This window comes from Eleutherodactylus coqui, chromosome 4 (assembly GCF_035609145.1).
Source record: "Eleutherodactylus coqui strain aEleCoq1 chromosome 4, aEleCoq1.hap1, whole genome shotgun sequence".
NCBI classification, from domain to species: domain Eukaryota; kingdom Metazoa; phylum Chordata; class Amphibia; order Anura; family Eleutherodactylidae; genus Eleutherodactylus; species Eleutherodactylus coqui.
The window spans coordinates 65,479,094-65,491,874 of NC_089840.1; the positions used below are offsets into that span (position 1 = coordinate 65,479,094).

General features: G+C 45.8%; 1 protein-coding gene across 2 annotated transcripts in view; it reads left to right on the forward strand.

Moving 5' to 3' along the window:
• HIP1 (huntingtin interacting protein 1) overlaps positions 1–12,781 on the forward strand; it is a 131,868-nt gene that overhangs the window by 101,068 nt on the left and 18,019 nt on the right. For both annotated transcript variants that reach the window (XM_066599609.1, XM_066599610.1), the window contains exons 18-23: positions 9–141; positions 223–309; positions 7,084–7,173; positions 9,887–10,023; positions 10,701–10,811; positions 12,582–12,640. In XM_066599609.1, coding sequence (XP_066455706.1) covers positions 9–141; positions 223–309; positions 7,084–7,173; positions 9,887–10,023; positions 10,701–10,811; positions 12,582–12,640 — 617 coding nt within the window. The remainder of the gene's footprint in view (positions 1–8; positions 142–222; positions 310–7,083; positions 7,174–9,886; positions 10,024–10,700; positions 10,812–12,581; positions 12,641–12,781) is intronic.

Sequence of the window (12,781 nt, forward strand, 5' to 3'; positions counted from 1 at the left end):
CCTTACAGGATTGTCTCAGACAATTTAAAGAACTTGAAGAGGGTTTTCTACAGCGTTTGATGCAGGAGGTGGAAGGAATCATCCATGAAGCCCTCCAACAACTAGATGAACCGCTGTACACCAGCGGCAGCGTGTCTACAGGTGAGGACCCAGGGTTGGGGACATCTACCTACTGCCTGAGGAGTTGACTTCCTAATCCGCTAATCATGGATTATTTTTCAGACTTTCTGATCTCCAGAACAGTGGCGGCAGTAGACAGCACTGAAAAATTAGACGAGGCTTGGAAGAGACATATGTCTAATACTTCAGGTGAGAAGAAAAGATGGGAGAGGACCAAAAGCTGTCCAGAGTGTAGCAGGCAAGTGGAGGAAATGCATGGTAGTCAGACTCGGCAGGTTGTAGAAGAGCACAAGGGAAGTTAAAAATGTTACTAGGTTAAAGTTGTAAAGTCTAGGGACTTGTGGGGAGCCGTGCCCTTGGCATGCTGAGTGATCACACTTTATAAGACTCTATGTAGCCATTCTGTATCTGCAAGCCCACTTGAAGGAGCATATCTACAGTCACTCCTTTCTTTTATAAGGGACCCATGCATCATATAAACCAGCACAGGACATCTTTGGTCAAACGATCCTCAACCTCTACTCTAGGGACAGCTGTATAGAATGTACTACAGTGGGAGTGCACTTGACTACTTCAAGGGGTTTGCCCTAGATTTAAACTTACCCCCTATCCACAGGATAGGGCATAAGTGTCTGATCAAGGAGGGTCCAATCACTGGTATCCCCCAATGAGCAATTGAAGGAGGGCGCTGTGTTTCCACTTACGAATGGAGTGGCAGATGATCATGCTCCATTTACCTCTGTGGGACTACTGGAGATTGCCGAATTCTTCACTCTGCTTTTCTTCAATGGTACCACCATAGAGATGTATGGAGTGGTAGCATGCATGCTCAGTCGCGGCTATATTCATATGTGAATGAAAGATTAGAAGAAAATAAAGGGAGCGGAGCAAATCTATATCCCGATGTTTGGGTTTGAAAATGTTTTTGTTTTGTTTTTCTCCTCCCTTATTCTCTATATGGGAGTGAGCGTGATCGATTCCTGACAAGCCTGAGAAGGTGCAGCCAGGCCACGAAACGTGACACCTTCCAAGGGGGACGTGTAAGTACATGGGATACATGTAGGAAAACAATGTGGTTATAGGCGCAATCCCGTTTAACTCAAAATGGCACGAGACGTGTTTTTGAGCTCGACTCCTCTGTTTTTCTTAAAAAGTAATCCAGCATATAACAATAGATGTGTTTCGGGTGCCGTTGCGCCCCTTCCTCAGTATTTTAGCTGGGAATACACAGCCAGCATTGGGATTGCGCCTATAACCCCTATTTTTTTCCTACATTGATCTCATTCATATGTGAAGACACGGGGTCCTCTTTGTCATGATCAGGCACTTAAGTTAAAGTTTATATTTTAAGACAACTATCCCACCATACAGCATTGCTGTTATGTCACATTGCAATGTCAACAATGATGAGTAGAGTTGCCTGTAGATGCACTGGCCTATAGAGGAACAAGTGTCTGAATGCACTTTGTGTTCTACATTTGGCTGCTCTTTTAGGTTTTTTTCTTTCCGGATCCAGTTATCATATGTATGTGACCTCCAATTGAATTATATGTTCCATGCACTGGCATAACTATAGGGGATGCAGAGGATGCGGTTGCATCCGGGTCCAAGAGCCTTAGGGGGCCCATAAGGCCTCTCTTCTCCATATAGAGAGCCTAGTACTATGAGTAAAGCATTATAGTTGGTGGACCTGTTACAGGTTTTGCATTGGGGCCCAGGAGCTTCAAGTTACGCTTCTGTGTTAAGGGTTGTTTAAAAGAAGTTGGGGGGCCCCAACATAAACTTTTCCATCCGGGCCCATGAGCCTTTAGCTACGCCCCTGGTTCCATGCATTATATATAGTTGCTTTATATTTTAAACAAAAAAACATCCCTCGCCCTCAAAGATGATGGAGTTGTTTGGTTTTTTTTTAAATACATTGTATAGTACATTAGGTAGTATCACTGAAAAATACAACTGGTCCCCCCCCAAAAAACAAGCCCTCATACATGTACATCAACGAAAAAATGCGAGTTATGATTCTTTGAAAATTGAGAGGAAAAGCCAAAAGTAGGAAAAAAATGCTGTGTCCCAAGGCTAACTTCACACGAGCGAGCGCAATGTGGGGCTGTGAATCACTGCCCACCACCATGTAAATTCCTTGCAGATGCCAGGCGTTTTTATGTCAAAATAGCCTCACCTCACTTCGGGGATGTAGCGATCCTGTCAGGCGGAGGCTCATTGAATTTCTCCCATTGTTTTCTATAGCAGACCTCACATTGCATCGTGTGCACCTAGCACGTGGCGTGATGCTGCCGCCGGCCCCATTGAAGACAATGGGACTGCAATGCAAGAACACACAGGGAAATAGAACATACTGCGATTTGTTTCCCGTGTCGCAGTGCCAGGCAGGAAAACATCGCTCATGTGTATGACCCCATTCAAAAGAATGGGGTTCACATTTGTGCGACTGGCAACGCACAAATCTTGCGCGATTTTCTTGCCTGTATGAAGCCGGCCTTAAAGGGGTTCTGTCACTAGAAAAAAAATTCAATACTTACCGATTCCTCCCCAGGCAGCATACTTACCACATCTTCTCCTCCCTGCCGATCTTCTCCTGGCTCCTGCAGTGTCCCCCCCTGCAGGGTTACCTCACCTCCAGCTGGCTGATTCTTCTTCTTCCGGTGACGAAGCATCCATTGTCCGCAGTCTCCTTCCTGCAGTGCAATGTATGCTACATCACTAGTGATGTAGCGTTCATAGCCTAGCAGGGAGTGCCAAGTAATTGCAGAGACTGAGCATGTGCACAGTCTCGACAATAGATCGGCATTCCTTCCTAGGCAATGAACGTTATGTCATCAATAGTTGATCGGCTGGGGTCCGTCGCACGGGATCCCGACCGATCGGCTGTGGGGGCACATGCTGGCAGCGCCACAATGAGGCCTCGGTCAGACGGGCGTTTTTTCGTGCAATTTGCGCATGCGATCTGCGCATATATAGACCCAATGCTTCGCAATAGGATCGGTCACATGTCCGCTTTTTATGCGCATGTGCGATAAATTATAGGACAACAATTCGCAGAACGCGCCTATCTGCATTCTGCGATTCCTTGTGTTCTACATATGCGCTCACTGGGGCCGGCGGCAGCTCTCAGCTATTGAATGACAGCTGAGAGCTGCCTCTGATTGGTCCCTGCGCTCAGCCAATTAGAGGCAGCACTCACTCAAACATTCATGAATTCATGAATGGGTGAGTGAGAGCTGCCTCTGATTGGTGAGAGTGTGACCAATCAGAGGCAGCCCATTCAGTAGGTGGGGATTTTAAATCCCCGTCTGCTGAATACTACACAGAGCAGTTCAGGAGAACTGCCGGCCGGACGCGGCTGAACTCCGTTTGCAGGGAAAAGGTGAGTATACTTTTTTTTTTTTTTTTTTACACATTTTAGGATGGTTTTCAGGGAAGGGCTTATATTTTTAAGCCCTTCCCGAAAATTCATCCGGCGCTCGCCGGCAGTCCATTGCTTTCAATGGAGTCGGCTATATTGCCGGCTCCATTAAATTCAATGGGCGAACATCGTTCTCCTCTGCCACAGCTGTGCCAGAGGATAGCGGGCAGCGCTGGGCCGTTTCGTCGAAAACGCTGCTAGCTGCAGATTTTTCGGCGAATCGTCGGCCCGGTCACACGATTTGTGGATGCGGATCCGTTACGCGATCCACAAATCGCGGGAAAAAACGCCCGTGTGACCGAGGCCTAACACAGAGGTCGGGGCTGAAGCCTCCATGCTGACTCCTGTGTAGTGGTCGGCACTTCTAACTGCAGGTACAGCTCACCTTGATTTCACTGAGAGCCATGCCTGCAGTTACAAGCGCCACTACACATAGGTCGGAGCAGACACTTCCACTGATTCCGCTTCGACCTCTGTGTAATTGTGGCGCTGTCAGCGGGTGCATAATTAGCCGAGCAACAGACCCCAGCTGATCGACTATTGATGACCTATCCTAAGGATAGGTCATCAATAGTATTTATCCCGGAAAAAAAACAAACCTTTAACCCTTTTAGTGGCACGCACGGAAAATCTCCTGCACTGAAGGGGTTATTGACGTTCCGTATGGGCTCGTTTCTGTGGAGGGGATAGCATGGCATTATTTGGATCAGAGTTGCCGGAAAGACCCTTTCAGTAATACCTGCACTATAAACAGATTGACTGCAGTGGGCTTAAAGCAACCCTCCAGGCCTGGAGAAACAAAGATGGCCGCACCAGCTTCTATGACTACCTGATGTACATTAGTATAAGATACCACACCTGCTTTGATTGGCCAGTGCTGCCCACAGAACCAGTCAGAGCAGCATGTAGTGTCTTAGACTACCAATGTATACTACACAGTGTACTTTTTCAGCCGCCATAGGGCTTATTCACAGGACAGCGTTCATCTGCGTGTGCTGTTTGTAACTAGATGCAGACGGACAGCTCAGTGTCCTATTATAATTGATGGGGCCCATCCGGCGCCGCTCGGATCCAGCACGTGTCGTACCTGGCAGTTCCGCTATTTTGTTGTTCAGCACCAAGGATAAAGCCAAATAACAGAAGAAGACCAAAAACCTGTGTGAATGTGCCCTAAATACGCCCTTAGGCTTCATTCACATGAGCGCATAAACATCGCGTTTTTATGCCCGACCGATATACGCGAACATCTGAGCCCTTGGATTCAATGCATCAGTTCACACAGGCAAATATACGGCGTGTAAATAAGTCAGACTGTGAAAATTGGAACACATGCGACCGAAATATGTGCTGACGATATGTGCTGGCAAAAAGATAGTTCTGGAATTACATTTTACCCAATATATGGTGGAGGCTCCCATAAATTCCTATGGGAGCTGGACAAAAAAAGGGAGGGGGAGGCATTTTAGCAGCGGCCAATGCTGCAAAAAGCTTACAGGTGCCTCTATGTAGGCAATGGAAGGCACCCCGAGAGAGGTTTTTCCAAGGTGTGACGTACGTTTTCGCTCCCGGTCGTGTGAATGGGTGGGGAAAACACTGGCTGTGAAACAATAGCCGTTCATGCAATTTTATGGAGTGCCTGCGAAACCGTAAAAACGCATGCGGCCGTGTGAAAGAGCCCTTAGGCCTCATGTCCACGGGGAAAATCAGGCCCGCCGTGGATTCTTCATGGAGAATCCGTAGCGGGTCCCTCCTGCCCCGCGGACATGAGGCCTAAAAATCAGAAGAAACTCACCTGCTCCGGATGATGCGGATCTTACTTCCTTCGGGGCTGGATCTTCTTTCTCTGAAGAAAGAAGATCCGGCCGCGAAGAAGGGAAGAACCGCATCGCCCGGAGCAGGTGAGTTTAATTCTGGTACAGGTCTCCTGCGGATCCAGACGGCTTCCATAGGCTTCAATAAAAGCCTGCGGGAGCCGTCCCCGCAGGAGACCCGTACGAAAATGGAGCATGTCCATTTTTTTCCCGCACGCAGATCTGCGCCTGACGGGAAAAATGACATCCGCAGGTATTTAACTACCTGCGGTGTCCAATGCATCCCTATGGGGCGCGGATCTGCGTGCGGGAGAAACGCTGCGGATTTTAAGGCTGTGGACATGAGGTCTTAGGCGTGTGTCACATGGGCGTATTGTGCAGCGTTTTGCACGCGCAATACGCAGAGAATAGAGCCGGTTGATTTTAATGGGTTCGTTCCCATGCATGTATTTTGCATCTGCATTTCGGTGGCAGCATGCTCTATTTTCCTGTGCATTTGCGCAGCGAAGGAACACATATTGAACTCATTACACTAATTGACTATTTCAAGTGGCTGGGAACATTTGTGCACGCGAAAAGTACAGAAAGCACACAGTTTTATGCGCAAATATCCAACGCCCATTCTGCAAAAACGCAATGCAAATCCACCTGTAAATACATACACTCATCTGGCCTAAAACATGCACAGGCGTGCACAAAAACACACGTAAATGCGCTTACACCTGTCTCACACCAGCCCTAATATACCCAGTAATGTTTATAACTAAACCTACAGATTCCTATCTATGTAAGTGCGCAGTAACTGACATCAGCCACAGGGTGGCAGTATTGTCCATATGCAGATGCCAAGACTTCATTATAAACGAATGAGAAATATGCAGAACATTGTGAGACACAAGAACACTTTTATCTCATTGCCACCAGAAATGTAAGATCTCTGCATTTTCAAGATGTCTGCTTGCTGTCAGTGAATTTAAATATTTTTCTTTGCATCTGAATCTTACGCAGCTAGTTAAAGAGACTCTGTCTTTTTGTACACTTCTCTGAGGGCAGCACAAGGCAGTGACAGTGATAATGCTTGCAGTGCTATGTCTGCTGTGTAAATCTGTGCAGTAGTTTTTGAGAAACTTGCCTTTTATCATGTAGCTGTACAAGCATAGAGGACTACCTGAAGAAGTCCTGGTCATTTATGAGCTGCAGCTAGCTACACCCACCCTGCCCTCCAGTCACTGATATTCGCATTAAGAAAATGCAGCAATATCGTGTTACAAAAAATGCGTAAGTGTGCAAGACCCCTTACTATGCATAGGAAGACAGCTGCCAATCATTGGCTGGAGGGCGGGTCGGTGTAGTTATAGCCTGCAGCTCATGACTATGCAGGACTAGCTCTGTGTTTGGCTGCTACTAATAAAATGCAAGTTTCTCCCAAACTACTGCACAGATCCACACAGCAGACACATCACTGTAATCAGTGTGACAGACACTATCTCATGGTGCTCTCAGTGAGGGCTGCAAAAACATGGTGACAGAGTCCCTATAAGACAGTAAACTAGTTACATGTGTTACTACATCTCTGCATGCATTAAGTGTATTGTAACATTCATACTGTATTAGGATTACCATCTGGTGATGATCAGACCTTCAGTTTTGTTGCTGGCAGGGATTGTCCTGTATACTAGAACAACTTGTGTTTTATAGATTTATCTACTTATTCTATTCTCTCCATAGATGTAAATTCGCTGCTGCCGGACCTGGTCCAGTTCGCACATAGGATAAGTGATGTGATTATGCAAGGAGCCCAGACGAGGACATCAGACAGTGAGTAATGCTGCGTTACATGGGACATAATCCACTGCAGGCCTTCACTAAATACGGCTGATTCCCCATCTGCGTTGGAGCCTCCAGTCGGAGGTTCCATCACAGATCCGGAAAAAAAAGCGTTGCATGCAGTGCTTTTTTTCATCCAAAAGCTAGGCAGGTGAGCGGAAAGCTCATTGAAATGAATGGGCAGCAGTTTCAGCAATGCCGAAAATGCGGCACAACTTGGTGCCGCGTTTTGGGCAGCGCTAAGCACGAACGCTAGCTACACTATACGAGGGGAAAAAAATCCATACTCACCTGGCAGGTGCCATTGGGGACTCTCCAGACTACCGTTCAGGGTGTCAGGCACTTGTTAAGCTGGCAGAGGATCTTTTGCTGGCGACAGAGATTAGAATCTCCGCCTCCAGCAAGAGATTGCTCTGATTGGCTGAGCGCAGCTGAATGACAGCCCGCTCAGCGAATCACAGCCAGTGCTGGATTCTCCAATCACACCCAGTGCTGGATGCTCCAATGAATGGCTGTGATTAGAGCATCCAGCGCTGGCTGTGATTGGCTGAGCTGGCTGTCACTCAGCGTTGCTCAGCCAATCAGAGCAATCTCTTGATTGGCTGATCAATGTTGCTTAGCATAACGCATGACAACGCTGCTGAAACCAGGCTAAATCTGCAGTAAACGCAGCGTTGAAAAACGTTGCTTTTCTGAAAACACCTGTGTGAGAGAGGCCTAATACAGTCAATGGGGTCTGTTCGGTTTTGTCCAGAGACAGAGCCATTCAACCGCAGGGATTCCCCTTTCCTGCTCCCCAAACAGAGCAGGAAAGCAAAACCGCGAGTGCAGGTGTGAAACCGCCCTACTACCCACGTCATGGTCTATATAGGAAAATTGGAAGGTTCAAACCCATTTTACAGAGTCCAGATACATCTAACGTACACTAAAAGTGTAGTAACTGTGTAACTACATTGCCTATGTAATACTGGTCCTCAGTTACAGCCAGTGGTATAGTCCAGAGCTGTGTTCACCGCTCTGCTGGTTCTTTATCTGAACTTCTAGAATGCAGCAGGACTAATAGTTCTCCCTACATCAGAATACTGTACATGTCTAGTATAAAGACAGCATTTCCCAGCTGGAACAATTACCTCTGAAGCCTGCAGAATTATGAAGACAGCTCTGGAGAAAAACTCAGTGGGTTTCGTTACAGATCTGCAGCACATTTTCCCCCTTCAACTTGATTTCATTTGGAAGGGTGACATCTGTTGCAGATCTGCCTCAAAATCTGCAACAACCGGATTGTAAGTATTTACAAAATTTCTCATTTTGTATATGATGTTCAATGAAATTATGCTGTTTTGTTCTTCCCCAGATGAAAAAGTCATCACTGCTAATGAGCGACTATATTTCATACACCTGTGGTGGGAAGTGTTCTTTAGGGAATGCTTGCAAGTAGCGGAAATGCTGCAGAATTTCCACAGCACAAAGCTTCGCAGCCAATTCCACAGCATTTCTACATCCAAAACAGTCAAAATCTGCACCATTAATGTGGATTTTGGCTCGAAATCAGTTGACAATTCCACAGCTGATTTCAGAATATACCGCTCTCTTACCTTACCTCTGAAGTCTTCACATTTTCAGTATTCCTTCACCCGGTGGCTTCTGGTGAGTGCAGCACTGCTGGCCGCTTCCTGTGTCCCCTGACCAGCGATGGTGTGCTCACTAGAGGCCGCCTGGTACCCAGTGAAGAAAGCACCAGGAGCGCAAAGACTTCGGAGGTGAGAGGGAGCACTGTATCTTCTTAAGTCAGCTGCGGAACCACAGCTGGTTTCGAATCCCAATCCGCACCAACGGGCACATGTAATTTGGGGTGCGACAAAAAGGGAAAGTGGATGATGCTAATCAGAGAAGATGTCACCTGTAATCGCTGGAGGTAACTGCACTGTAACCACTATCACTCTGTAAAACTGCTATCTTGACTAATATTTGGTGAATAAATCATAAAGAGGTATCCCAGAGCTGAGCCACTGTATCCAAGCCTGCCATGTTATAAAAGTTGTCCTATGATACACTGTCTCATATCTATCTATTTTCTCTATTTATGGTCACCAATAGTCTTTGGCAGAGGGCCCCTAAAATCAATTCCTCTAGTGGACGCTAGGTTCGCCAGTCCAACAATGGCAGCACTGATCTTTCATTCAGCTGGCTGTGCGGGAGGGAGGTTGAAGGATTTTGGGAAACACTCATAGATGATGAAGCTTGTGTGAAGAAGGCTATGCTTTACCATTTGTTCTGCAGTGGAGTTCAGTGCTATGGCCTTCACGTACAGGAGGTCCAAGCAGATAGTATCTGGGGGCGGAGCTGTACACAGCCTGTACAGCTAATCTGCATACCAAAGTAAACAGACACGCCCCTCTGATGCAAGACATAAACAATAACAAAGGTCTCTCCAGGGATCACAGGAGACAATAAATAAGGCCACCCCCTTTATATACCAATTGGTGATATCCTGTAACTATGTTATACATTTTTATACATGACTACAGAAGACTATTGAATATCTATATGTATATTGTAAATCTGGTGGCTGCTTGGGGTGGGCCCTTTAAATTTTTTATCACCTTGACCATTAGAATGTCTTCCCAATTATTAGAGTATATAAACATGTGATTATAAACGTCAGTGCCAGTACCTTTATATTAGGTCATGTTTCTCTTCTCAGAGCTGTGTGATAGCTGCCGTACTTGTGGGACAGAAGCTTTGAACTATATCTCCTCCCTGAAGGACAAAGCCATGCAGAGCGAAGCCAACTGTAGCCAGATTACTGCCATGCTGAAGCACATTGCTGACATTGCTCAGGTAACCTACATATCATTATACCAGAAATCCTAAAAAAAAACCCACAAATGGTCCAGTATGGGGTTACTCTAGGGAGGGGTCTTCCCTCCCCAGACCTCTTTGTAGATAATAGGAGTAAACCGTATAGAAAATCTCAACATTTCTATTTGTTTGTAGAAGGAGGGTTTGGATATATCTAGCTGGAGGTGGAAAAACCAAAAATATTGCCTTGTAGAACGGAGCACAGCGAGTTTTTCCATTTCCTTTGAATAACGGTGGCTCATAAAATTGTACTTACACCATTAATTATAGATCCAATCCCATTGGGATAGGAAGGATTGATTAAGCATAGTCCTTAGTCATCAGGTCTAATTACACAAAGTCCTCTGTTGACATGACCTACTTTAGTCGGAATTGGTGTGCCAAAAGCTTAAGGTCCCAGCTGTAATTATATTTTGTGAAATTTCCATAATATTTTATAGAAATAGGAGCAATTTACAATTTCAGTGCTAAGCAATGTCAAGGGGATATAGTGAGGGTGAGATTACCATTTTCTCCTGAAACAGTGTAGGTATAAGGACCTCATTTCGCCTTCCATTAAAAACTCCAGTTTAGCCAAAAATGCTTCTGCCTACTTGTGGGTGAGATTTGTATGGCGTAATCTGAGCAAGTGACATTATTCATTCATGGTCATTCAGGAGTTGCGACCCCCATCACTTGATATTAAAGAGGAGGAACTGGGAGACCTGGTGGAGAAGGAGATGGCAGCCACTGCCGCAGCGGTTGAAGCAGCTGCCTCCAGAATTGAGGTAAGAAAAGTCAAGCAACAGCAAATAAAGTAATAGAAGTATTACACAGATGGAGCATCCTCTTGATTAAAGGGTTTTCTGGAACTTTGTTTATTGATAACGTAGTCTTAGAACAGGGCTTCAATATTGCATCGGAGTGGGAGGCCAACTCCCAACAATAAGCTGTTTGAAGGTTAGGTGATAAATAAGTGATCGCTGGGGAGTTGATCACTGGAACCCCCAGGGATCAGTGAACAGCAAACCCTCAAGTCTTCTATTCTCAGGGGGAGTCAGGGGTGTGCCATTCTCATGATCCCTGGGGATACCAGCAGTTGGACCCCCCGTGATCAAACATGTCTCACCTATCTTGTGGTTAGGAAATGTTTATGGTGGGATAACCCCTTTAAAGGGAACCTGTCATCGTCTATAAGCACCTAAAACTAAGTTATAGTGCTTATTGTTTAGGTGACGTGGAGTCCAGGGAGCCTCTTTTCATACTCACCTGGTACCCCATTCCTGCAGTGCCCCATCAGCTTGACCCTTTCCAGAAGGCAGTGTACACCCATTTATCTCTGAGAGTGTACATGAGTGATACTTATAGTTGATGACTAGTTCCCTTTAGGATAGGACTGCAGGTAAACTTACTGCATTATGTACCCTGTTTTCCCCAAAAGTAAGACAGGGTCTTATATTAAGTTAGGCTCCAAAAGATTTTACTTTTTACATGTATAGCTGCCTGGACACTATTTAAATTGATTTTTTTTTATTACCTGTAACTAAGGCTTATTTTTTGAGTAGGGCTTATAGTTCAAGCATCCTGAAAAATCATACTGCTTCCTCAAAAATCTTGAAAAGTCATGCTAGGGCTTATTTTAGGGGTAGGTCTTAGGTTTCAGGGAAACAGGTAAAACCATACTTATAGGGGTTGCACAAAAATCACATGTTGTCCCCTTTCCACTGGATAAGGGATAGCTTTCTGATCATTGGGCGGACTCACCAGTAAGACCTGCACCAATCTGGAGAACGGTGGTCCCATGTGCCCCTCTGCTTGTCACTGTGGGGTAGCTTCTTCCCCCACAGTCACATTAGAATGAATGGAGTGCTGGCTGAGCAAGCATGGTTGGTGCTTCATTCATTTCAGTGGGGTTGACGGAAATACTGGAGCCCTTGTTGCTCCGTATATCCACAGTCCCATTGAAGATGAATGGAGTGTCAGTGCACTAGCGTGAACAGCACTCCATTTAGTCTCTTCCTCACTACGGGGTGTGCAGTAAGCCCGCAGTGAGGAGGACGGGGTACACAGGACCCCTGTCCTGGATTGGTCGGGGGGGGGGGGAGGGGGGGTTGGTAAGACCCCCACTGATCAGCAAGTTATCCCTTATCCTTTGGATAGGCGATAATGTGTGATCTTGGTACAACCCTTTTAACATGACATGGCTCTGCCACTTCTGTATTAAGAGGATAATACCAGCTTGACAGCACAAATTATGAGATTATCTGCACGTAGTTAGGGATAAGAAGAAATATGACAAAATACACTATACTGTTACCAGTCATAGACACATGTTGCAGGCAGTAATTATCTCATGTCTAGACGAGTTTTCTTCCTTGGTGCAGAGCCAGTTCCACACAAGCATTGGATGCTGTAAATGCGGCTTGGGTCAGTTGACCCACGGTTGGGTTGGGACACTCATCCGTGTTAGAGGCGCATAAATGCCTTAAAGAGCACAGTTGTCAAAACGCCTCTGTTTTGATCATGATGACCTCATAAAAGTTTTCTTTCCTCCACAGGAAATGCTCAAAAAGTCACGGACAGATGATACGGGACTAAAATTACAAGTCAATGAACAGTAAGATATTTAGAATTTCCAATATGTGGCCATTGGGTGAGAATCTGCATTTTAAATGGTTGTTGGAGCTCTAGAAATATTTTTTTTTTCCAGATATAACACCAGTCTTGTCCATTGGTGTCTGTTATTGTTACTCAGCCC